The sequence below is a fragment of the Vigna unguiculata genome, chromosome 2 (assembly GCF_004118075.2).
Source record: "Vigna unguiculata cultivar IT97K-499-35 chromosome 2, ASM411807v1, whole genome shotgun sequence".
In the NCBI taxonomy this organism is placed as follows: Eukaryota; Viridiplantae; Streptophyta; class Magnoliopsida; order Fabales; family Fabaceae; genus Vigna; species Vigna unguiculata.
In genome coordinates, this window is record NC_040280.1 from 29,642,632 (window position 1) to 29,666,395 (window position 23,764).

Genomic DNA, 23,764 nt, shown 5'->3' on the forward strand with positions numbered 1-23,764 from the left:
CACACGTCTTGTTCTGTCTCTTCTCTTTACATACACGTCTCTGAGGATCAAATTCCTCAACACTAAATCATTATCTAATCTGTGTAGTAGAGAAGGTTTGGTATTCCCTCATTGTCAATTACGTGTATATTTTGTGCCCTTCTAGATTTTCCATCACAAAATGGGTCGAGTTCATAAATCGAAAACAACATAACCACTTAGCCCATTTTTTCAAGTTGAGAATTGTGTACACACTTAGATTTTGGTCAAGAATATATAGGTAAAAAAAATGTCATACTGTGAGTTACTAGTTCCAAATTCAGTTAAAGTACACAAGCGAAGAGAAAGAAATGGCTGAAAATGCATTTCATATCCTTAACGTATAGGGACCACACATTAGAAAAAACAATCAAAATAAGTAAAAGTAGAAGACCACGACTTGGACCAAGCAACATCAAACTTTAGGACTTGGATTTAAGAATATATAGAAATTTTGGATGGGAAAGTTTGAGAAAAGGGTTCTTAAGAGAATTTAAAATATATAGAGATAACGTGTTTCGATATTAGATTTAAAAAAAATTAAAATGATGAAAATTTTATACGAAATTTGTTTTCACCGATATGAAGGAGTTTGAAATGATAAACCGAGGAATTTCAAATAACGTAAAATAAAGGTTGCATGTGATTAATGTTAATTACTTTATCTGAAGAACTTACAAATGTATGAAATTTGAATTGCGTATTTAAAAAATAGAAGGAATTTAATTGGTGTGTTTACATTCCTATGTATTTCTTTTTTTGTTTTTTTTTTTCAAGATTTGAAATTCTTCACCAAAGCCTTAAAATTGACGTTGACTTGACTAGAACCATGTACATGTTAGCTTTTAGTTTTCTATTAGTTACCATACAAATATCCAAGAAAAAAAAATTACATTGACAGTACGCTTTGTTGTTTATTAATTACATATTTCATCTTTTAAAAATTACAATTAAAGTTAAATATTAATTTTAAATCTAAAGTTATAAATTCAAGAATAATTATTCTATAAAATAAAATTATCTCATACTCTATCACTTTATGATATATATCAGTTAATTTGATTGTTAAGTTTATCAAATTTTTATTTAACAACGTAGCTTGATAATTATTAATTTAGAACTATTTTTTTTACAATTAACTTAATAACTATTTTTAACTAACATACTTTTTTTCTTTTTTTTCTCGATTTAAACAACTAAAAGATACAGTTTACAAAGTATTTCTCCTTTTTTAAGTTATCTGAGACCATCTTGATTTTTTATATCACAAATCTTACTGAAAATAATTAGTTTGTATTAAAAGTATTTTTTGTCAAAAATAACGGAAAGAAAAGTAGAAGGATAGTGCGAGGAGTTAAAGTTAGGGTGTAAATAGCAGCTATCAAAAAGTATCCCTAACAATTCATACCTGGGCTTGATCGAGACATGGGCATTATTGCTCCATTCCAACTTCTTAGTCTTATATAGCTGCCATGCCGTTGGGTGAGATGAATAAAACAAGATTTGACAATTAAACGAACAAAATCAAATAAAACTGATGGGATATCACAATAAGTTTATTATGAATGTTAGGAATACCTATCCTAATGATTACCACTGCCTTTAAAGTGGACCTTTATGACAGTTTATACGTTTTTATAAATAAATTTATTTATTTAATATTTTCATCTCTTTATGTTACGTTTTTATAGATTTTTTTTTTCTTTTTTCATTTATGATTTAACTTTCACATGATATCCTACATTTTTTTACATGAACTTGTCCCTCAAATTTTAATTATTTCCTCTTAAAAACTTTAAACTAATTTAATCATAATCTCTTTAAATACCTTAAATACGTGAATTTTGACTTTAAATCAAAATTTTTATAAATTTATTTAACGTTTTAAATACGTTTTTCAATTAATATTAAATAAAAAAATATGTCAAACAATATAAACAAATTTAAATACTATCATGAAATGTATTTGAAACATCAAATAAACTGAACAAAAATTGGTTAAAATGACTAAATTGGACTAAAGTTTCCAATAAGGACCAGTTACAATTTTCACTAGAAGTTAATGGACTAAAATTATATTTAACCTTTTAATATAACATAAATGTTATGAATTAATAACTCATGTTTAGACAATAATTGAATCGCATTGTATACTGTTGTGGGTGGTCGTTGCTCAAAGGTAACAATGATTTTAACTTTGATACCAATTGTTGTATCAAACGCTTATAACTAAGTGAAAATATATAGTTGATGCTTCAAGTGCATATTTTTTACTTAAGATCCTAATAATTGAAATACAACTTGATTGTGACTTGACTTACTTGACCACAAGAATATTTAAAATTAAATTATCTATAATTTTAAACATGTTGCATAAACTATCCACACATTTAAATGTGTTATAAGTTACCGACTATTTAAAAAACTATAGTCTAAACTATTCATGTTTTAATTATTTTGCTTGTATAACTATCAATTTTTTTAACTAATAAAAAACTTTTTATTATGCACTATGAGTTGAAGGCAAATAACATTCAGTATATAATCAACAATAAAAATTGTGCCTTATTTTTATCTAGACAATAATTTTTGAATAGTTGTAATGTAAATATTGTCAGATGTAAAAAGGATTTGTAATGAAGATGGTAACTCAAAGAAGAATAACATGAAAATTTGAAAATTGGAAGAAGAAACTTAGACTTTTCACAAGGGAGATTTTTTTTTTTAATGCATTAAAACATTTCTTTATACTTGTAAAATTGAAAAAGAATGTGTTGAAAAATGTATATATTTTTGTGATGTTTTTATAAAGAAGCTTACATTTAACTTTTTAAGGAATCATATTTTATTACTAAAAAATATATAAAAAGGGGATAATTTTCTTAGATATGCATGCATCATTATTATTTCACGTACTCCAAGGAACCAATTATCCAATCATTAAGCATCGAAGATCCTTCTGTCACGACAAGCATAAGCACCAAATTATTCCCACTGACGCTGGACCTTATCATTCTATAATTCACCATCACCACTCGCCTCCGACACAGATCTCACCAACAATATCTTAATAAACACATTCAATCTTTAACATGCACTCAATCAACATCAGTCAAAAAGAGAGATGAAAAAGCAAAACTATCATTCTCACGACGGTAAGAATTTTGATTACAGAGTCTCCATTCTCGATCGCAATGATGAAATTTAAGAACAAAAACAAAAGCCAACGGCTATAAAGGCAATATAACCCAATAATAGTAATAAAAAAAATAAAATTACAAGCATGCTCTGAGGCAAAGCGTTTAAGATTTAGATAACAAAGCCTCATCATCGGCATAACTTGCATCATGCGAAAGCTCCTTTATCCATTCAAACGTTCGACGAGACGACATGGTCCTCTTTCCTTGCTTTTGTCTCTGCTTCTGCTTCTTCCTTTCGACCACTTTTTCTTTCATCGCGTGCGTTACGCTTTCGGTTTTGTTGGCGCTTTTAGTGCTGCCCTTAATCATGGTAATGTCCGATTGCACTGTTTCAACTGAACATTTGCAACCACTCCAAAAGCCACCACCTATACCAACAAATTGTTTCAAAACGTGATTTCCCTTAACGCTGTAACTCCTTTTCACAGCGCTGTTAGCGCTGAGGCTACTATTGCTGCTGTTGTTACGAACTATGTGATTTTTGTTACGAACTTTGAGATCTTGCAATGCTATCTCGGGTGCAGGCACCACACCCAAACGGAAAAAGTCCCATGCAGATGATTTTCTACCTTGATTACCGAAGCTTGTTTGTCTTGGAACAGTTACCTTCAATTGAGGTTGGGGACTTGGATGTGCATGGAAATGATTTTGATTTTGATTTTGATTTTGAGGTCTGGGTTTGGAAATTCCTGGGGTTGTGGTGGTGGTGGAGGAGCTGCTACTAGTTGAGTTCTGGCTCCTTATGCTGCTGCTTCTACTGCTATTACTACGAAACTCTCTCAGAGAACCGTGACCCAAGGACTCGGACCTTAATTGACATCGCTTTAATGAGAGACTCAAGGGGAGAATTTGGCCTTCAAAGAAAACTTCATCAGCAGCACACATTTCTGATTTTGAGGAAAAAGGGGTACCCCATAAGTGGAAATCAAAATCTTCTTTTTCTATGATCGGAGAATCTGGTTTTGGTTTTGATTGAGCCTGGTCGTTGATCAGATTGACAGGGAGATCACAGAGTGATAATGCTTCAATTTCTTCTTCTTCTTCTTCCTCTTCTTTCAATTGTTCCAGTTTTTTCTCCATCTGAGGAAAGGTAGTTGTGAGTGGCAGGGGAAATGATAAGGGAAAGAAGAATGTGAGTGAAAAAAATTGAAGGGAAATGTGGATGTGTGGCAGAGTTGAGTGACAGAGAGAGTTTGGAATATAAGGAGCAATAAAGTGAAGTATTGACAAAGACTAAAGTAGGAATTGGAATAGATTGGATAAGTGAAGTTATGGGTGCAGTGCAGTGCAGGCGACCTAAGATAATGTCTTTTCCTTGTTTGAGGGTGAAGAAAGGAACTGTTTCACCATTTGGCCCAGCCACTATCAGAGACAGTACCTCTCTACAGTCGCTTTTGATGTTATTCATCTGGATCAACATTCTGCAATTAAAATCAAGATCATATATTCAAATATTTGTTGTCACATATTAACACTCTCTACTACTTTATAACTGCACTTTTTTTCACCCATATACTATTTATGTTTTTTCTTTTTTTTTTAAATAATAATCTTTTAGACAATGATATTTTAACTACTAAATTTTAACAATTTTTTCTTACAATAAGATGTGTCATCTTTTAAATGATTTTGAAAGATTGAAAATGAAAAAAATGAAAAATGAAAAATCACTTAAATAATAACAAATAAAATTTTAAAAGAAAGTTGTCAAAATTTTATAGTCAAAAAATTATTTTCCTTTACTCATATTCAAGTGCTACTCCATTCTCAATATATGATATAATTTTTCACATATGTTTCCATTTATCAACCATGTTACACTATCAATATAAAATATATGAGATATGGATTTAATCTATACATAAAAATTATTTTATAATTAAATTTTTTTTATTTAACTGCACCGATTCAAATGTTACTCCATTCTCAATAAATGATATAATTTTTCACTAATGTTTCCATTTATCAACCATGTTACACTATAAATATAAAATACATGAAATATGAATTTAATCCATACATAAAAATAGATTAATATGGAAAATAAGATCGATATAAGAGTTAAGTAAAAGAAAAATTAATTTAAAAATAGTGAAAACAGATATACTGTATTTTTTTTTTGTATTTTTATCTATTTATTGATTAAGTTATATAGCTTTTTTTTTAAAAAAAATCAAATTTTCATTCATTTTCACTTTAAAATAAATTAATGATTAATTTTATCTTTTATCTATTTTTTCCTTTTTGGTTGACCTTTTTTTTTTTCTATTTTTATAATCTCTAGTTTTATTCCACAAGCCAAACCCAACGTTTGTATTTTGTTTGTGGTCCGAGCTACATTGGTATTTAGGGAGGACTCGGGAATGTTCTATCTTTCTGCATATGATAATAAGGATTGAAAATAAAGTAAACTAATTTAAGTATTTATTTTTGTGTACTATGATGTAAGTACTGGATAGAAAGATATTTTAATATTCAAATGTTTATGAGAGGTACAAATAAGTTTCACATTAGACATTTCTCTCCTCTCCCAATAATTTCAGTTTAAAACTCCATAAACAATAAATGTAATGCATTCTAAAATGATTTCATTAAAATTGTCTGATCCTTTCGATAAATAAATAATTATTTGGTTGAGAGATAAATAAAATAATTAATTTAACAAAAATTTTAAAATAATTAAAAGAAATGAGAATATCAATCCAGTTGAATTAAGAAAAAACTAAAATTAGAAGTGAATGAGAAATTTTCGGTATTTGTTAAAACTAATCATAATAACCTTTAAATGAAAAAAAAAATGGAAAGCTCGGACTCTAGATATTGAAATTTCATTTCCTAAAAGTTATCATCTATTTAAATTTTATAGTACATATTTGAAATTTGCAGTTTGAGATAACTTCAAATATGGAATGTTGCATGTTGACTTGTAGCTTTCGCCTTTCAATTAGTTTTAAAAGTAAAGTAGATTCATTAATTCTGTTTTTGAGAAATAATTTTATGTGTTAGATTAAAGTTGTTGTTTTTGGCTAAAAGAGTGAAACTAGGAATTTTAATCTATATATAGTTGATTTACTATGGTGATAGAATTTGTTCTCTGTTCGTGAAATTTTCGATCTACGGAAAATAAAAATTTGATGTAGACTTGATTTACGTTTGATATGTGGATTATTTTTTTATATAAATTAGAAATTTAAGTATGATTATCAATAAAAATTAATTTATCTCTATAAATATTATGATGTGATTTTTTAACTATAAACTAGACAATAATAAATCATTTATTCTTCCTAATTTCATATTATAAGATATTTTGTAATTACGAGTATATTTTTATATAAATTTTTAAGAATGAGTTAAACAATCATAGATCGATTTATTTTGTCTAATTTCATATTATATAATATTTTGTAAATATAAGTATTGTACTTTATGGCCTATAGACATCCCTAAACGGTCAAACGGTTCAAGAACAAGTGACCAAAGGCCGCCTGCTACTGACGGATAATCCCTTGGGTGATTGATGTGACAATTTCTCCGGAGTGATTTAAGGGAACTCACGACCGAACGATCCCGTCGCTCATTTTAGTGGAATTTTGTTGTCATAACACAATTATGGGGACCAAGCAGAACGTACAGACCCTCGGCTGGACGGTTGCACCAAAACTAAATCAGCGGGCTAAAAGTAAATTAAAATAATACAAGTCAGTAATCAAGTTTAAAAAGTAATTGAGTCATTGTTAAGAAAACCCTACACAGGCCCATGTCAAAAACTATAAATAGGAGCCTGAGGTAAGTTGGTGAGGACTTTACTTCGCATTTATTACAACATTAATTGCACTTACCCGAACGGACTTAAACTGACTTAAGCATCGAAACTTTATAGATAGGTATCTCGATCGTCTGGACAAAAGAGAGGGAAAGGACGAAAGAGAGAACGAACGCGAGATAGAGCGAGGAGAACGAACAATGGAAGCTACTGCAAGAAAAAGTTAGGCAAATTAAGTGTTGGAGATATGTGCTTGATCCCTATACCAGAAACAAATATGATTTTCTAAGTTAGGGAATCATAAACTAATTTAATTTTCTAATTAATTATGTATAATAGTTATTATAAATATTTGTAGCACTATTTATAGCTGGAGTAACAATAGTCAAAAATATCAAGGTATTTTTTTTTGACAATGATATAGGTAGTGAGATTTAATAGTTTAATTATTATAAATGTGAATTTATTTTTCCCTTATGTATGCTTTATTACAAACATCATTATATATCTGTATTTTCAATGATTTTAAATAAAAAATCAGATGAAAAATAATTGAATAAAGGAGTAATTTTTTGTTGTTTTGTTTAAATTATAAAAGTAAAGTCAAAATAAAATAACAATGTATTTTATAAGTGTTAAAAAATTTTGTGCATTCATTCATTATATTTGATTTTTTTTATCTTATTTGACGATAGCATTTTAAAATATCACTCATTTAATTTTTGTTCTGCTTATTAATTTTTTTATTTATTTATAAATATTGAAGGCGTTGAAATGTCTTTGCTACACAGTGATGCTTTGCAAGTTAACTTTAATAAAAAATATTCTATCAAAATTTTAGTTTAGGTTTGATACTTTTGATAGAAGAAGTCCCGAAGATGAGAGTGGGGATAATTTCTAATAACATTTTCCTTTAAGTATATTCCCAAAATACTGTCATTCATAACTTCTGAAAATAATTTCGTTAATATGAAAATTCTAGTTCCACTCAATTTAAATTATTAAATAGAATTGTTGGTCTATTCTGAAACGTAAACTGGTATATTGCTAATTCGTTAGTCATTAATATGTTATATTAGCAGCATTAATATTTGAATTTAAAAATCTTAAATATTTAATGTAAAAATAATGGTTCCACTCAATTTAAATTCAATTGTAGGATTGTTGGTCAACTTTCAAAAAATAAGCGAGTATTTTTTATTTAATATTTTTAATTTTGGATGATTAACATATTTTGTTAACAACAGTAATGTTTGGATTTAAAAGTCCAAAATATTTATCATGAAATTTTTTGTCAAGGTAAATTTAAATTGAAATATGATTGTTGGTCATCTTTTTTGAAATAAAACTTCTATTTTTTTATTTAATATTCTGTTTTTTTTTCTCAGAGAGCATATTTAATATTATGTAATTCTTGAATCATTAGTATCTGGCCTTTTAAATATTAAATATTAAATACTTTAAAAACCATTGAATATTTTCTTATTTATTTAAGAATAAAATCTTTTTATCTTTTTATTTCAAGAGTAAGTAATATTACTTACTTTTGATATTAATTTTATATTTTATTTTAAATTGGTTATTAAAATTAATTGAATAATAAATGTATTTAATTCTTTATCACAAAATCATCAATATTTCTTTTGCAAATTCTCCCTCTCCCATTTTCATTAATTGTATTTAATAATTATTTTAATATAAGATGAATAGATTTTCTTTAATAAGAGATCATTCAACACAAATATTTATTTTTATGAAAATCTTGCTTTATTTTATTAAAATTATTAACTTTTGTGATATTTATTTTTATGTTTTAATTATTTTTTAATAATATAAATTTAATCTTTTAATAACGTAAATTTTAAACATGCATCTTGTTGAAAAAGAAAGCTGGCGGCAACTTTCCCTTTTTAGTACAATAACTCTTTTTATATAATAGTTTTAATTTTTGTTTCCTCAATAAGTATATCTCGTCGAGAATATTAAAACTCTTAAATATTAAATAAATTTAAAGATATTACACATCTTTTTAATTCCTTTAAGACATAATTAGTTCATATTGAAATGTGAACTTACTATCATGTTTCTTTTACTTGTTACTTTAATTTCTTAATTATAAAATAAAGAAAAATATTTTTTTTGACATGCACCGTTTAACAATTCATTTGTAGAGTATTTTTAGTCATTAGAAAAAGTTAAATTCTGTATTTGTAGAAAAAAAATAAATTAAAAATAAAATAATAGATATAAAGTATGTGTAAAAGTTTATTGGATGTCAAAATAATAATTCCTTAAAATAAATTTGTTACATAAGGAGGCAAAGTCAACGTGTAACATTTGTTATATCACGAGTTAAAGCCAACGCGTAACACTTATTAGGTAACGGAAATGTTTGTTTGTATGTTCTATATGAAGACAAAACACGTGTTACGTGCATTAATTAATAGTTTGTATCCCTTCTATCTTTATATGTTTGTTATTATATTTTCTCATCAAATTTATAAGTTTAATGATCTAATAACCAAAATTAATTATTCTCCCCTCCCATTTTCTGACTCCGGAATCCTCTATTAAGCCAATTTCACTGTTACATTCCCCTCAAGTGTCACCGCAAACAAGTTTAGCACGAAGATGTGTGATAAACAAGTTTCTGCAGCTACTTTTGTTTTCTTTGTTATCCTTTGTGATGTATCTCTAGCGGCAATTGAGAGAACAAATGATAATCAAAAGAGTACTTACATTGTTCATGTGACGAAATCTGAAATGCCGACAATCTTAAATCATCATTCAATCTGGTATAGCTCCCTTTTGAAATCGGTATCTAACTCAGCAGAAATGCTCTACACCTATGACAATGCGATTCATGGATTCTCAACAAGATTAACTCCTGAAGAAGCCCGGTCGTTGAAGAGTCAAATCGGGATTCTGAAGGTGCTACCGGAGAAAATATACAAGCCACTCACAACTCGAACACCGCAGTTTCTTGGGCTGGATAAAATCACACACATGTTTCCCGAGTCAAACACGACGAGTGACATCATCATTGGACTCCTCGACACTGGTGTGTGGCCTGAAAGCAAGAGTTTTGATGATGTCGAACTAGGACCCATTCCTAGGAGTTGGAAAGGCAAATGTGAATCAGGTCAGAATTTCAGTGTCGCAAATTGCAATAAAAAACTGATAGGAGCTAGGTTCTTCTTGAAAGGCTTCGAGGCCTCGGTGGTCCCCCTTAATGCAACCACACAGTTTAGATCACCACGAGACTCTGACGGCCATGGCACCCACACTGCAAGCACAGCTGCAGGTTCTGCAGTGAAAGGTGCAAACTTATTTGGGTATGCTTCTGGGATAGCGCGTGGGATGGTCCCACACGCTAGAGTTGCGATCTATAAGGTTTGTTGGGAAGATAACTGTGTTGCTTCTGATATATTAGCGGCAATGGACGCAGCCATCTCTGACAATGTGAATGTCATTTCGGCGTCACTCGGAGGACAAGCAATTGATTACGATGAAGAAAACCTCGCCATTGGAGCCTTTGCAGCAATGGAGAAAGGGATTGTGGTTGCATGTGCTGCAGGAAACGATGGTCCTACCAACTCTACTCTCCAGAATGTAGCACCTTGGATGATCACTGTGGGAGCTGGCACAATAGATCGTGATTTTCCGGTATATGTAAAACTCGGGAATGGACAGAACTATTCTGGAGTTTCAATCAATGATGGTAGTAGTTTTGTGCCTCGTACTTTTGTGCCACTCGTATACGCTGGAAATGCAAGCGTAAAAGTAGGTGCAGAGTTGTGTCTTACAGATAGCTTGGATCCTGAGAAGGTTAAGGGGAAAATTGTGTTCTGCGATCGCGGAAATATTTCAAGGGTGGAGAAAGGGCTTGTGGTGAAATCTGCTGGTGGTGTGGGCATGGTGTTAGCCAATGGAGAGATTGACGGAGAGGAATTGGTGGCGGATGCGCATCTTTTGCCGACAGCTGCAGTGGGTTTCGAAGCCTCCAAAGCCATTAAGATGTACCTGCAACAGACACAAAATCCAACAGCTACACTTGTGTTCGAGGGAACTAAGGTTGGAATTAAACCGTCGCCAATTGTTTCTGCATATAGTGCTCGAGGTCCAAACCCAATCACACCAGAGATATTGAAACCCGATTTCATTGCTCCTGGTACAAACATATTAGCGGCATTTACGAAATTTGCAGGTCCCACAAACCTCGACCAGGATCATAGGCGTGTGGATTTTAACATAATTACAGGAACATCCATGGCATGCCCTCACGCCAGTGGTATAGCAGCTTTGATTAAATCAGTTTATCCAAACTGGAGCCCCGCCGCAATTCGATCTGCGCTTGTAACCACATCTTATGCGTCTTACAAAAATGGTAAAAAAATATTAGACAGTGCCACGAATGCTCCTTCAACACCGTTCGCTGTCGGTGCCGGACATGTGAACCCTATTGCGGCGCTTAATCCAGGACTCGTTTATGATTTAACGGCGGATGATTACCTGAACTTTCTTTGTGCATTGAACTACACATCTGATAGGATTGAAGCTGTGGCGAGGAGAAAGTTCAGGTGTGACGCACAAAAGCACTACAGTGTAACAAGCTTAAATTACCCTTCGTTTGGCGTGGTGTTTAAACCAGTAGTGAGAAGCTCCATTGCAACCGTTATTCACGAGCGAACTCTTACCAAGGTGGGGGTTGCGGGAACATACAAAGCATCAGTTACGTTGGATATCCCTTCTGTGAATATCACAGTTGAGCCAAACGTGTTGAGTTTCAACAAAAATGAGAAAAAATCATACAAGGTGACATTTACAACTCCGAATCCGCCAAAACGAAGGCAGTTTGGTTTTGGACGTTTAGAATGGTCAAATGGAAAAATTATCGTCGGAAGTCCTATCTCAATTATGTGGGAATAATGACCTAATTGAAAATTGTAAAAATATTTATTAAAGTTTCTCTGGACTTTAGTAAAGGAGACTTGATTACCTAATAAAATAAAACGTCATATATTTACATTAAATAAATGTCAATACCTCAAATATATATCACTTTTTACATTCCTTTACATATATTCTTTAAAGTTAACTTTTCAGAAATCAAATAATGACTGTGTTATTGAAATTATAAAGAAACAAGTGATTAAAAAAAAAAAAAACTGAATGAAATAAGCAGGGAGGGAAAAATACATTATAATGATAAAAAGGACTTGAAAATTTTACCATTTAACTGAAATTCAAATTCCATTATAGTGATTGGATGATGTTGAATTAAATGATCCTAATTGTATCTAATAAAAGTGAATTGATTTTCATTACTGTAACTCATATAATATATTGATAATTAAATAAAATTTTAATAATTTTTATATTAAGTTATGTTTGAATATTGACTATAATAAAAATAAAATATTAATAAAATAGTTAAATGATAAAATGATCCTGATTCTATATGATGAAAAGAAAATAATTATCTATACCGTTATTTATAGAATCTGTTGACAATTAAATATCAATTTTTCTATTCTTTGTATTAAGTAGTGTTTTGAATATTGACTATATATTTTTTAAAATTAATCTATCTATATATAATATTCATCATATTAATATTTATTTTGACCATTATTTTTGAATTAGTTATTTTATAATAAATAATATAATTAAAGAAACACTTCAATATGAATTATATATATATATATATATATATATGGTTTGTTTTAATATTTTAGCAAAAACAATTTCCGTTTTGTTAGTATCTCTTAAATAATTAAATCAGAGAATTATAGAACCAACATTTGGGTTCTGAATAAGAAATATAAAGAAAAATATAAAATATAAAAACAAGGGTTAAATATCTTTTTACTTTCTTAATTTAAAAAAAAATAGTCTATCTTTAAAATTTTAAATTAATTTAATTATTTTTTTAAATTAATCAATCTATATATTAACCATCATATTAATATTTATTTTGAATATTATTTTTTAATTAGTTTTTTATAATAATAATATAATTAAAGAAACACTTTAGATGATATATATAATTAAAGAATCTCCTTTAACATGTCATTGAAAAATTTTCCTTACAAGAACCTTAAAGTGATTTTATATCTGTTTTTTAAAAAATGATTAATTTGATTAATAACGAATTTTTTTTTAAATTAAAAACACTTGTTAATTAGTTTCAAGTTAACTTTTGTTAACCGGTATAAGTAATAATTAATTATTTTCTTAGTAAGTTCATATGAGAATATATAAGAAAGAAACTAATTTATTATTTATTTCAATAAATCTAAAAAAACTTTTATTGAATTAATCAATAAAAAAAACTTAATTATGATTATTGAATTCTCAACATATTTAAAATTTTTAATTTTAATTCTCTCTCTTAACTTGTTGCAGATGTTAATAAGTGACCCACATATTTATTATTTTATCATGTCACATCATGAATTGTCATCACATGTGTAATTTTATTAATTTAAAAATTTTATAAATTATAATTTTACAATTAGTGTTTTTATAATTTTAAAATTTTATTGTTATACCACATTATAATATTATTATATCATTATATTGTTATATTATCATATCATCATAATGTTATATCATCACATCGTTATATGATCATATTGTTCTATAGTCGTATTGTTATATCATTTTATCGTCACATCGTTATATCATTTTATCGTCATATTATTATATTTTCATAATGTTATATCATCATATTATCATATTGTTATATCGTCATATAATTTATTTTATTGTTATATCGTCATATTGTTATATCGTGTTATATTTATACTATTATATTATATCATCATATTGTCATATCTATAAAAATATCAAATTAGAAAATTATAATTTATAAAATCATACGTTAAACAAGTAATATGACGAAATAATAACTACACCAATTACTTAAAAACTAAGTTAATAAAAAAAGTTAAGAGATTTCAATTAAAAATCTCCTCTTAAGGTAAAAAGTATATCAAATTTCTTTTCATTTTTAGTCTAAAATTTCTATTTTTTTTAGACTAACTGAATATAATAATATTAATATTATTCTATCGAATATAAATAAATATTTACGATTTTTGTAGTAATAGTCTTAGTAACAAATCTATTCAATCTAAAGTATTATTATTATTATTTATTTATTTGATAGGAACATAAACGTAAAATAATTAAACTAAAATCAGTAAATATGGAAAGATGTAAAATGAAAGATAAAAATAAAATAAAGAACGAATTCTTAAACAAATTTAAATAGAGTGAATCTTCCTGAATTTACATTCAGATACCAGTATGCAATATGAATACGATCACCTCAACATGAGACAAGGTATATATAAGGACTCATGTCCATACATTATTTTACGTCGGTTATACTTAAAAGAAAATAAGAAATTTTTAAAATTTCTTATAGTAACCTTTAGCTAAAATACTACAACAAATTAGGTAATTTCACCCTTATATTACCACTCGCTTCTGAAGCTGTTGCTACACGCAGGTTTTGCAATTACACTTTCTTTTTTCTTTTATTTTAATTACAATAATAATTATAACAATATAATAACAGAGAAAAAGAGGGACAATCATGGTCTATCTCGCCGGTGCCGGACACAACACAGTCGTCGGAATGGATAATCGGAGGCCAAAATTCTCTACGTCAATTTCTCCGAACAGCATAATTTCAACGCTCTACGACGTCTCTTCTTTGTGTCGGGGTTGCGGAGAACATGACTTCAGTAGCGCTTCTGAATCAGCTTGGACAGATTTTCCCGTAGAGAACGCCTACGAGCTGTTAGGAGTGTCTGAGACCAGTTCCTTTACCGAAATTAAAGCGTCGTTTCGAAAATTGGCCAAAGAAACTCACCCAGACCTCGCTGAGTCAAGCAATGACTCCAGTGCGTCTCGACGATTTGTGCAAATTCTGGCTGCCTACGAGGTTTGTGCAAATCATGCTCAGACATATGAATCATGATTAGTGTGTTTCATGGCTATAGCCTCAATCAGAAGTGGTGGTTTTATTCCTGATCAATATTTTTGGGACAGTTTAAATTAGAGCTTGAATACAAATGAATCAACCATGCTTGGCTTATAGAAGAATGCCCTGTAAGGGATATTTATGTTGCAGCTTGCACAATTATTACTTGAGGTTCAAGTTACAATCCAAGGGTAAGATTTTTCTTAGGATAATTGGTTGGGAGAAAATTGTTGTAGGTGACATCAATTGTTTTATAGCAGAGGCCAAGTGGGCCACGATCGAATCGTAGCGCTTCGGTTGTTACATCCTTAAATCAAAATATTTGTGCTCTGACTGTAGACTACAACTTTTGGTCCAGTGGTAAGCTATAGCTAATAGTCAGGACGCAACTCTTTTTATTTAACAGTGTAACAGTCCAAGTGCCATGAGTCGATTGTGACTCAATTCACCTGATCCCTGTCACAGAACAATTGATGTCATCTACAATAATTTCCTTTAAGGTAGTGTTTAATGTCTGAATAACATAATAACGTTTTGACAGTTATTTTGTGTCTCCGTTGCATCTGTATAGTTAGCTCTTAATCACAGAAAAAATTATCAAATTGAACCAATGAGTTATTAGAAATCCCCTGGATACCGATATGAATAATGTGAACAACTGTCGCTTGCTCTTGAAGGATTTTCTGCATCCAATAGTTCAGTCAAATGAAAAATCAGATGGGAAGTTGCTTACTGGTTGTCTTGTTGATCAATGTTTGAATAAGTAGCATCAATTTGATAGGTTTGCTCCTGCCATTCTGGTGTTCAATTTAGTATATTGTTCTCGGGCGCATTGACTGCTTGACCGGAACATGGGCCAAAGTTAGTACTGAGACAAACTGATTGTGTATTCTTTTCTTCAATTTCGGATATGTTTTACGGTCTAATGCTTATTTTGTTGGTGCTTTTTGCTGATTTGTTGGCTATAATGTGTTCATCCCATTGGCAAGATGACCACGTACTTAATGATTTTAACTTCTGGAATTTTACAGAATGTATATCGAGTTCGTGTGGGTAACTAGAGCCTAGAATTAGGTTTTTCCTTGGTTAACGTGCAGGGAATATTGATTGTCTATGATGCATTGCAGATTCTTTCAGATTCTCAAAAGAGAGCCCATTATGACATGTACCTGTTGTCTCAGAAAAAGCTTATGCAAAAGCATTCTGAACAGGGTTCAAAACTGTATATTTACAAATCACAAGCTACTGCGTTCAAGGAGATGGAAGTTGTTGAATGGTTAAAATGGTACAGATTAACCATAAATAATATCTTGTCAGAAAAGAGGGTGGTAGATGGAACAGGCTATTTTGATGTTCTTGAGAGAGATTTTTATTCAGCTATTCATGCAGCATATTATGGTCCTGAAATTGATTCTATGCCCATGGAATTTCTTCCTGACTGCTTTGAGGCTGAGGAGAGGTCCTCTTATGAAACTCCTGAGGTTTTGCACTTAGTTTCAGGTCGTGATCTTTTCGGAATGGTTTGCCTAGCCAACAAGGTTCCAGAGATATCAACTATTAACAATGAAATGTTAACATCTTTTAGATCCTTCCATTCAGCCTCGTGTCAATCTATAACAAATGTGAATGTCTACAGCAATGCAGAAAGATCAGATGATTTTGAAACCTATCAAGGTCTCAGCCCTAAAACTTCAGGTATTGTATCAGATGCATATAGACATCTTGAATTGCACATCTCTGGAAGAGTTGTTGCTACAGCATCTAGGACCCTACCTAGAAGCTGTTCTGATGTAATGCAGACAGAAGATACCGAAGATCACATTCAAGTGTTCCTTAACTTATACGAAGATCCCAAACATATCATCAGTGATTTTTGGAAAGGTTACCTAGCAAATGGTACAGTTGGAAGAAGAATTCATTTGGGAACTATATCTGGACTTGGGAGCAGTCCAGATGAAGGTTGTTGTTATGTTTACAATGACAAGGGCACAAAGACCCATGCGATTATGAAGCATAGAACATTGATGGTATGTAATGTTGCTTTCCCATGGTCTTGATGTTTTAACAATTGGTTTATTTTGGGAGATATTTCTTTGTATCTTACTTCAGTCAAAAGTACAGTCTGTCTTATATAAAGAGAGAAATAGTATGCCATAATGGCAGATTACAACAACAAAGGAATCAGGAGAGGTTCCCATCAAAATATAAACACAATAAAGGTTGATTACCCAATTTGTAAAATATTTACTGTCTAATCTAATCAATCAGAATAATTACAAATGATGAAATCAATAATATTTAGTGACTGATTATAATAATAGAATGATTCTAACAATCTAGATGGAAATTTTACTTTTGCATTAGTACTAAGTCTTGTTTGTTTTTATTTCTAATATTTTCAAATACAGAAGAAACATGGTTTGCGTTTCGTGATCTTGCTAGAAACTTATTCTTATATAACTCGATATAGCTAGATGCTTACAATTATGTCATGTTATGATAAATGTTCAGGTGAAGCATATGCACTGGTATCAGGTGGGTGAGAAAGTTTCAGTTTGCGAGTGTAGATGCACTAGAGCACATTTGCCACCAAGCAAGTAAAGCTCTGACATCTCTCTAATTGTATTGATGTTTGAGTTTGGCACAACAATCTCTTTGGGGCTCATTAATTCGTATACCCCGATGCTGTCTGCTCTTTTATCATTTTATAATTTGTTTGTGTTTTGTTTGGGTGAGCATTGGATTGTTTCCTTGTAAATAAGGAAACAAATTCCGTGTTGTTTTCTTTTTCAGAACTTTTGGTTTTTATGTTCCCCGGTCTTCCCTTTCCATGTCTCTCGCCCCCCATCCACCCACCCCCACAGTTCTCCAAGTGTTAAGCTAAGCATTGAAGCAATTTGGCCATTGGTTTAGTTAACTTCCAATTATCTAGAAAAATAGTATTTCTACACCTCCTCGGGAAAAGAAAACAGAATTGATGGAATAATTGTGGTTTGTGGATTTATTACTCAGAAGTCTTTCTGTATAACCGGAACTGCTTCTAACTGCAAAGTTAAACTAATTGATGCGTCTCAAGATTATGTAAACTTTCCGTGATTCCTCAACTTGTTATTTATGAAGATGGAGATTGTTTACTGCTCTCTCAATACTGTTTATAATACGTTTTAATAATTTAATTCCATCATTATACAGATTTTGGCTGTTTGAGCCTCGCTGTGGTTTCCATGACATAGGGGGTTGGTACGTTGAGACATATGGCAAAGATAAGCACGGTCGTACAAAGCCATCACAAAGGTTTTGGGATGGCTTGGACTATAATATGCAAGCTGACAGGTAAGTTAACTACTTGGGTACTATTTCTTCTATTTTAACTTTATGAAAATTTCTTTAATGTTAGCAACAGAAGTTTTTCTTTTCAAAACGTATGGTATCAAGGATATGTTTGAGTAAATTTCCTCATAAGCACTTATAGGAGAGGAAAATAAGAAGGAAAAATAAAGCAAAGATTTCCATAAGTGAACATTAGTGTATGTATGAGTTAAAAATAATTTTATATAGATGCTGATATGAGTGTTTCTTACAATTAGTTTACGCATAAAATAATGTTTAACATATGGAAAAAATTATTTCACTTTTTTTCTAATTTTTATTTTTTTAGAAATGTTTATGAAGAAGTTTACCCAAACAAATCCCAGATCATTATTATACCGTATACATACATAATTCTATGGATCTTGGGGAAAATTTGTAATGGTCACAGATACGAAAAGTTGAAATTTGCTTTTTAGAATGTGCACTTCATATAGGTTTTGTTTAAACTATTTTTGAACTTATTGAAGTCTGTTTGACATGCATTTTGGCTTGGTAAAGTGGTCAACACCACGACCACATTTCATATATGTTTTTAACAAGAATCATCTTGTCACCACTTATATAAAAGACAAGATGTTAAGAAGTATAAACCTGTTACATAACAACTTCAGCTATGCTCCGCTTAATCAATTCCGAAAACTTTTAGTTAACTTTTTCGGCCAGTAGAAACCAAATATCTCCTTTTTTAACTAGTGTCTTCCAATTTGGACATTTATAAGTGGTAGAAAGTAATTAACATTTTCTAAACTATCCCCCAAGACCCAGCCCAAGTATTTACCTGTCAAGTATACTGACTGTCCCAGTTCTACAACCTGCAGAAGACTTCATCCAGCAATGTATTTGTTTGCTCTTGCATATCGGACACTTGATCTTGAATACGCTAAAGCAAGCAAGAAATCATTTAGGCATGTTGTTGGAGCACAAATGTTTCGAGTTATTCATTGGTGCAAGAAACTTGTTCAATAGGTATATATCCGTTGGGCTTTTGACAATGTTAACAAATTCATTGTGTCCTTGCTAGAACAATTTTGACTGATCATCAATCACTTAATAATCTCTATTTAGTGATTTTGGAAGAAGATATTGCTGTCAATTTATATTTACAAGATTCTGGGGTGGAATGCTCTGTAAGTACTGAAAAGGAAAACTCATTGCAAGCCTCAAGTAGTTCTATTACTTGGTTAGAGGAGATTCAACTTTTCATTTGCCTAGTGATGGATATATATTGGGGAAATACTGAAGTCACTTCACTTGGTATGGGATCGGCTGGAGTCACTTCAACTTTTTATCATGCCTGAGGCTATTTGAACCAACATTGATTTTGTCCAAAATATCTCTTGCGCTACTTGTCTCGGAAATGTTATGCAATCCGAATGTTCACGGATATACTTGGTGTATTTCTATGCGTATAACACACATCTGCAGTTGCCTTTATGCGTTATTAGACAAAGATTCTTTATGTTGCTCAGTGTTATGGAAGCTAGTTGTTTCACTGCACTATGAGTTTCATCCCCTTATTGGAAAGGTCCATGAAGCAGGACGGTTTTCTGGAATTTACTTCGCCATCATATCTCCTGGTATATAAAATACAATTTCTGCTTACATAGAATTGTCCCTATAGGCATGTGGAACTTACGTCTTTGTACTTGTATATATCTATATATTTTAAGCATATTTTTCTTCTTTACATTCTCGCCCTCTTAAATTTGTTGCTCTTCCCTCTGAATTTATATGCAAAAGTTGACTGCCATGACATGTAGTTTATATTGTCATATTTTTGTTAGGTTTGATCATACGTTTCTTCACCCTCTATTTCCAGCTTTGACTTTGCTTTGAATGACTTAAACAGTTTTCTCTACTAATAGAATACGCCTTGGACCATTGAATCACCACAAATTGCAAACTGCTTTTACTAAATGAAATTGACTACATATGCTTTTCTTTATCCTTTATTTGACCAGATCATCCCATTTGCAGTATTGCCCTCCTGCTAATGCTCGATAATACCTATCCCTACAATAGACGGGTCTTCCATCAGCAGCCTCAGCAGCTGCTGCTGCTAGATCATCATCAGTTATCACCTCCACTGGCAGTTTAAGCAACTCCTCTTTTCTACAATATGCATTAAAAAATTGGAATCACATTGTGGACAAACACTGGAAGATAGTAAAGGATCTTTGTGTCTTCTCTTACCTCAGGTTGAGCTTTGTATTAACCTTGGGAACGGTTGATTTAATTTCTTCCGTGGTAAAGGTAGTTCGAAGAAAATTCTCCACCGGTGTAGCAAATATAAATAGCATAACTCCTGTCACAAGCAATGCTCCTGTCCCAACTAGAGTTTGCTTCAGCAATTTAACGACTGGTTTAACCTGGAAACATGAAATATACGTCAATTATGCTGCAAGAAATCGAAATTAACATACTGCTCTTCTAGTCTGTATCAAAAATTGTTCTGAATTCAAGCTATGCTTTGATACTTTGTGATGTTCCGTACCTTGTAAGAGCCCAACAATCTATCACGAGCTAGGATCTGCAAATAAACTCAGTTTTCAGATTATATTGCCTGAAATAAGTATGTCACTGAGTAGTAGTAATATTTATTACCACATTTCACCCACGCTTTATTCTATATCCTTCATATTCACTATTTCTGAACAAACCTTTTTGCTGTTTAATGCTTAATCAGAAGTGTCTCTTACAATTTTGAGAGGCGATTACAGTTGCTAACCTATTAGCTATTCATTTACCAATGCCGCCCCTCCCCCTCCTCCCATAAATTTTATCCTTTTGCCTACTGACAAATTCTGCAGTAAGTAAAATCATCAATTTGTCGGTTTCAATGTATATAACGCATTGACTCTAGCCTTTGATAGGATTTTCACAAGTGATGTCTTTGAGGATACTTTTGTTCTGTTCTTGGGTACCGGAAAAATGTGTAAAAGAGGCTAACCTCGGGCGGCTTGACCCACATCTGTCCGTCATACCAACCACTTTCTTCATAAGGGATTACCGCTGATAGAAGTCTATCACCAACATAACTCCAACCCTGCATTGTTACTCAATTATCTTAATTGCAACAGTTATTTAACAGTGAAGGTGCTGCAGTCATAGCCCAGTCACTTAATCATAAGGTATATATTAGTGTCGGTTGAAAACTGTACTGAAGTGATTGTGACATGAAAAACAAAAAAGAGTAGTAGAACGCACCAAATAAATCCTCAAGACAATCAAAGACACAATGAAGAGCGTCCCTGTTCCAGCAGCTAGTATAAATCTTAGAGGTTCCTGCAAGATTTTGAAAGTTGATGCAAGTAAGAGGAAATTTTATTAGCCACTCTATAAATGTTTTTGTTTGTGTGCAGCTGGCAGGTATCCTTGTCCATGCATCAAAAGATCTTGGTGTTTACTTGATTTGATACCCTATTACATGCACATATTTTATCTTCCTTACTCTAGAAGGATTAAAGCTTGCAGCCGCAATTGGCCCTCCAAGAACTGTAAACACTGCCAACCAAAGACCTCCCAGGCGAAGGAAGAACGACCCCGGACCCAGTTCTCCCCAAGAGTACAACACTCCATCCTTCAGAGATGAGTACTCATTTACCTATCACACAGCAAAGTCAGGGTTAGCAAACTTAGCTCAGAAGAACTAAATGAGCTTTTCTGAAACAATAATGCTAACTGATAATTAATTTTAATCCCATCCCATGACCTTATGAACTCACTAGCTAGATTCGGCCACAAAATTCATGAACTAACATTATATACCATGCTACATCTGTTGATTTTGAAGATCATCTAAAGAAAACACTCATTGTTATCATTTGGCAGTTCACACCTACCGGTCTCTGCTCAAAAGGGACCTCAATTTCCAACCCAGGATCCCAGCTACGTCCTGAAGATCCACTTGTTTCTCCATCCATCTCATCTTTGATGGCCTTAGCCTTGATTGAAATCCGATGAGGAAATTCTGAAGCTTTGTGATTATGGATGATCAACGAGCCATAGCTGGTGCCTGGTCTGGCTTGTCTTGCACTTGGAATTAATGAACAGTAGAGATTTAGTCTAATCATCACAGGCTGAGTGTAAGCTATCACCATCGCTGCGAACAGTGTTGGGTTTTAAATCCCAGTTAATTTTGCACTTGGAGGAGGAAGAATAAGCTATTATGGTCACTGATTTACGTGGAGGAGGAGAACAAGAAATTAAAGTCTGTATTTTCCAGATTTTCAAAGATGAGTGAGAGACCCTATGTGGCCCTAGCCAACCTCTTTGTTTTGTGGACATGCTTCTTGTCCACGTGGGCTTCTTGGGTACCGTCCATCTCATGCGGTTAACACCCATGGGACTTGGATTATCCAAACCAAATGCATTTCATGTTTTTATATTTTTGTGGTCTCTAGAAATGCCAAGGGAGCAACGTGGCTGCGGTTCCCCTGCACGCAAATTCGTATTTGTTTCTGTTGCCTGCACGCAGTGAGAACAAGCATGACCAATTTGGTAAAACGACGGCACATCCACCATCAGTATCATCAACCTGGCCAAATAAAGCGGGACTTCTAAAAATTTGTGTATTTTTCACTATCTATGGGGGCATATAATTATTTATTTATTATGAAAGGATTTTTTTTTTCTCTGGTTAAAAAATTAAGAGAGTATGGGTATTAAGGAATTTGAAACGGGTTGAATGAGTAGATGTTAATGTTGGCCAGTTAGAAGACAATGAAATACTAATTAGTTAACATCCTTGGATGATTGAGATTCTCAATACATTAGTGTTTGGATTATTTGAGAGTGAAAATAAAAGAAATAAAAAAAAATTAAAATGAAAAATAAAGTTATTTTGATTAAGGAAATAAAATGGAAAGTAAAATTGTTTTCATAAATGAAAAGAGTGTGGAAAGTGAAAACAATGGACGAAAAAAATTTGTGAGTATTTTAATTGATATAATAAATTTTATTATTATTTTTAGTATTATATGAATAATTTTTATAATTTTTTTAACTTGTGAAGGAAATCACAGTGAATTTAGTCTTATAACTTAGATTAATGAGAAATACTACAACAAATTTAGTGTTAAAACTAAGGTCCACGAATAAATATACAATGAAATCTTAAGATCAAGGTGATGAAGAAATCTAAAATGGACGTAGTCCTAAATCTAAGAATGACAAGGAAATTTACAACGAATTTAGTCTTCAAATTATGGTTAATAAGAAAATCTACAATGGACATAATCTTAGAACTAAGGTTGACGGTAAGAACTACAACCAACTCACTATATAAAATTAAGGTTGACGAGGATGTCAGCAAAACAAAAATGTTAGTAATTGTGAAAATAGTTATTCATCCTATACATCTACATGAACAATTTTACCTTGTGTCGTTGACTTGACTACTAATGAAAAATA

The 23,764-nt window shown here is 31.5% G+C and overlaps 4 protein-coding genes across 8 annotated transcripts; 2 read left to right on the forward strand and 2 right to left on the reverse strand.

Moving 5' to 3' along the window:
* Positions 1–3,072: 3,072 nt before the first annotated feature.
* LOC114173089 lies at positions 3,073–4,619 on the reverse strand. The gene has a single exon (XM_028057311.1). It carries the CDS (start codon positions 4,296–4,298, stop codon positions 3,321–3,323), a length of 978 nt encoding a protein of 325 aa, XP_027913112.1. The 5' UTR covers positions 4,299–4,619; the 3' UTR covers positions 3,073–3,320.
* Positions 4,620–9,505: 4,886 nt separating this feature from the next.
* On the forward strand, positions 9,506–12,015 carry LOC114173088 (subtilisin-like protease SBT1.7). Its single transcript, XM_028057310.1, has one exon. It carries the CDS (start codon positions 9,616–9,618, stop codon positions 11,911–11,913), a length of 2,298 nt encoding a protein of 765 aa, XP_027913111.1. The 5' UTR covers positions 9,506–9,615; the 3' UTR covers positions 11,914–12,015.
* A 2,375-nt stretch (positions 12,016–14,390) lies between these two features.
* On the forward strand, positions 14,391–21,737 carry LOC114173315. 5 transcript variants are annotated; one of them, XR_003602488.1, is made up of 7 exons: positions 14,396–14,941; positions 16,108–17,007; positions 17,492–17,577; positions 18,173–18,313; positions 19,171–19,318; positions 19,418–19,929; positions 20,330–21,399. XR_003602488.1 is itself a non-coding variant. In XM_028057613.1 (5 exons), exons 1-5 carry the CDS (start codon positions 14,591–14,593, stop codon positions 19,316–19,318), a joined length of 1,626 nt encoding a protein of 541 aa, XP_027913414.1. In that variant the 5' UTR covers positions 14,396–14,590; the 3' UTR covers positions 19,319–20,039. The 5 variants fall into 5 exon arrangements, 1 of the variants encoding a protein (XP_027913414.1); XR_003602487.1 differs by having other exon boundaries at positions 14,396–14,503; positions 14,573–14,941; positions 19,171–19,929; XR_003602490.1 differs by having other exon boundaries at positions 14,391–14,941; positions 17,492–17,573; positions 19,171–19,929.
* LOC114173316 (protein CONSERVED IN THE GREEN LINEAGE AND DIATOMS 27, chloroplastic) lies at positions 20,234–22,979 on the reverse strand. The gene is made up of 7 exons (XM_028057614.1): positions 22,195–22,979; positions 21,804–21,956; positions 21,560–21,637; positions 21,303–21,398; positions 20,847–20,882; positions 20,546–20,721; positions 20,234–20,464 (listed from the first exon to the last, which is right to left on the reverse strand). The coding sequence occupies exons 1-7, from the start codon at positions 22,450–22,452 to the stop codon at positions 20,302–20,304; spliced, it is 960 nt and encodes a 319-aa protein (XP_027913415.1). The 5' UTR covers positions 22,453–22,979; the 3' UTR covers positions 20,234–20,301.
* Between the last annotated feature and the right edge of the window lie 785 nt (positions 22,980–23,764).

Coding starts and splice junctions, on each gene's coding strand:
- LOC114173089 (XM_028057311.1), bottom strand. CDS start 4,298: ATGGAGAAAAAACTGGAACAATTGAAAGAAGAGGAAGAAGAAGAAGAA.
- LOC114173088 (XM_028057310.1), top strand. CDS start 9,616: ATGTGTGATAAACAAGTTTCTGCAGCTACTTTTGTTTTCTTTGTTATC.
- LOC114173315 (XM_028057613.1), top strand. CDS start 14,591: ATGGTCTATCTCGCCGGTGCCGGACACAACACAGTCGTCGGAATGGAT. Junction 17,578..18,172: donor GCACATTTGCCACCAAGCAA/GTAAAGCTCTGA, acceptor ATCATTATACAG/ATTTTGGCTGTTTGAGCCTC. Junction 18,314..19,170: donor TATAATATGCAAGCTGACAG/GTAAGTTAACTA, acceptor TACAACCTGCAG/AAGACTTCATCCAGCAATGT.
- LOC114173316 (XM_028057614.1), bottom strand. CDS start 22,452: ATGGTGATAGCTTACACTCAGCCTGTGATGATTAGACTAAATCTCTAC. Junction 21,957..22,194: donor TCCCTTTTGAGCAGAGACCG/GTAGGTGTGAAC, acceptor GCTGTGTGATAG/GTAAATGAGTACTCATCTCT. Junction 20,883..21,302: donor TGTGGGTCAAGCCGCCCGAG/GTTAGCCTCTTT, acceptor GTTTATTTGCAG/ATCCTAGCTCGTGATAGATT.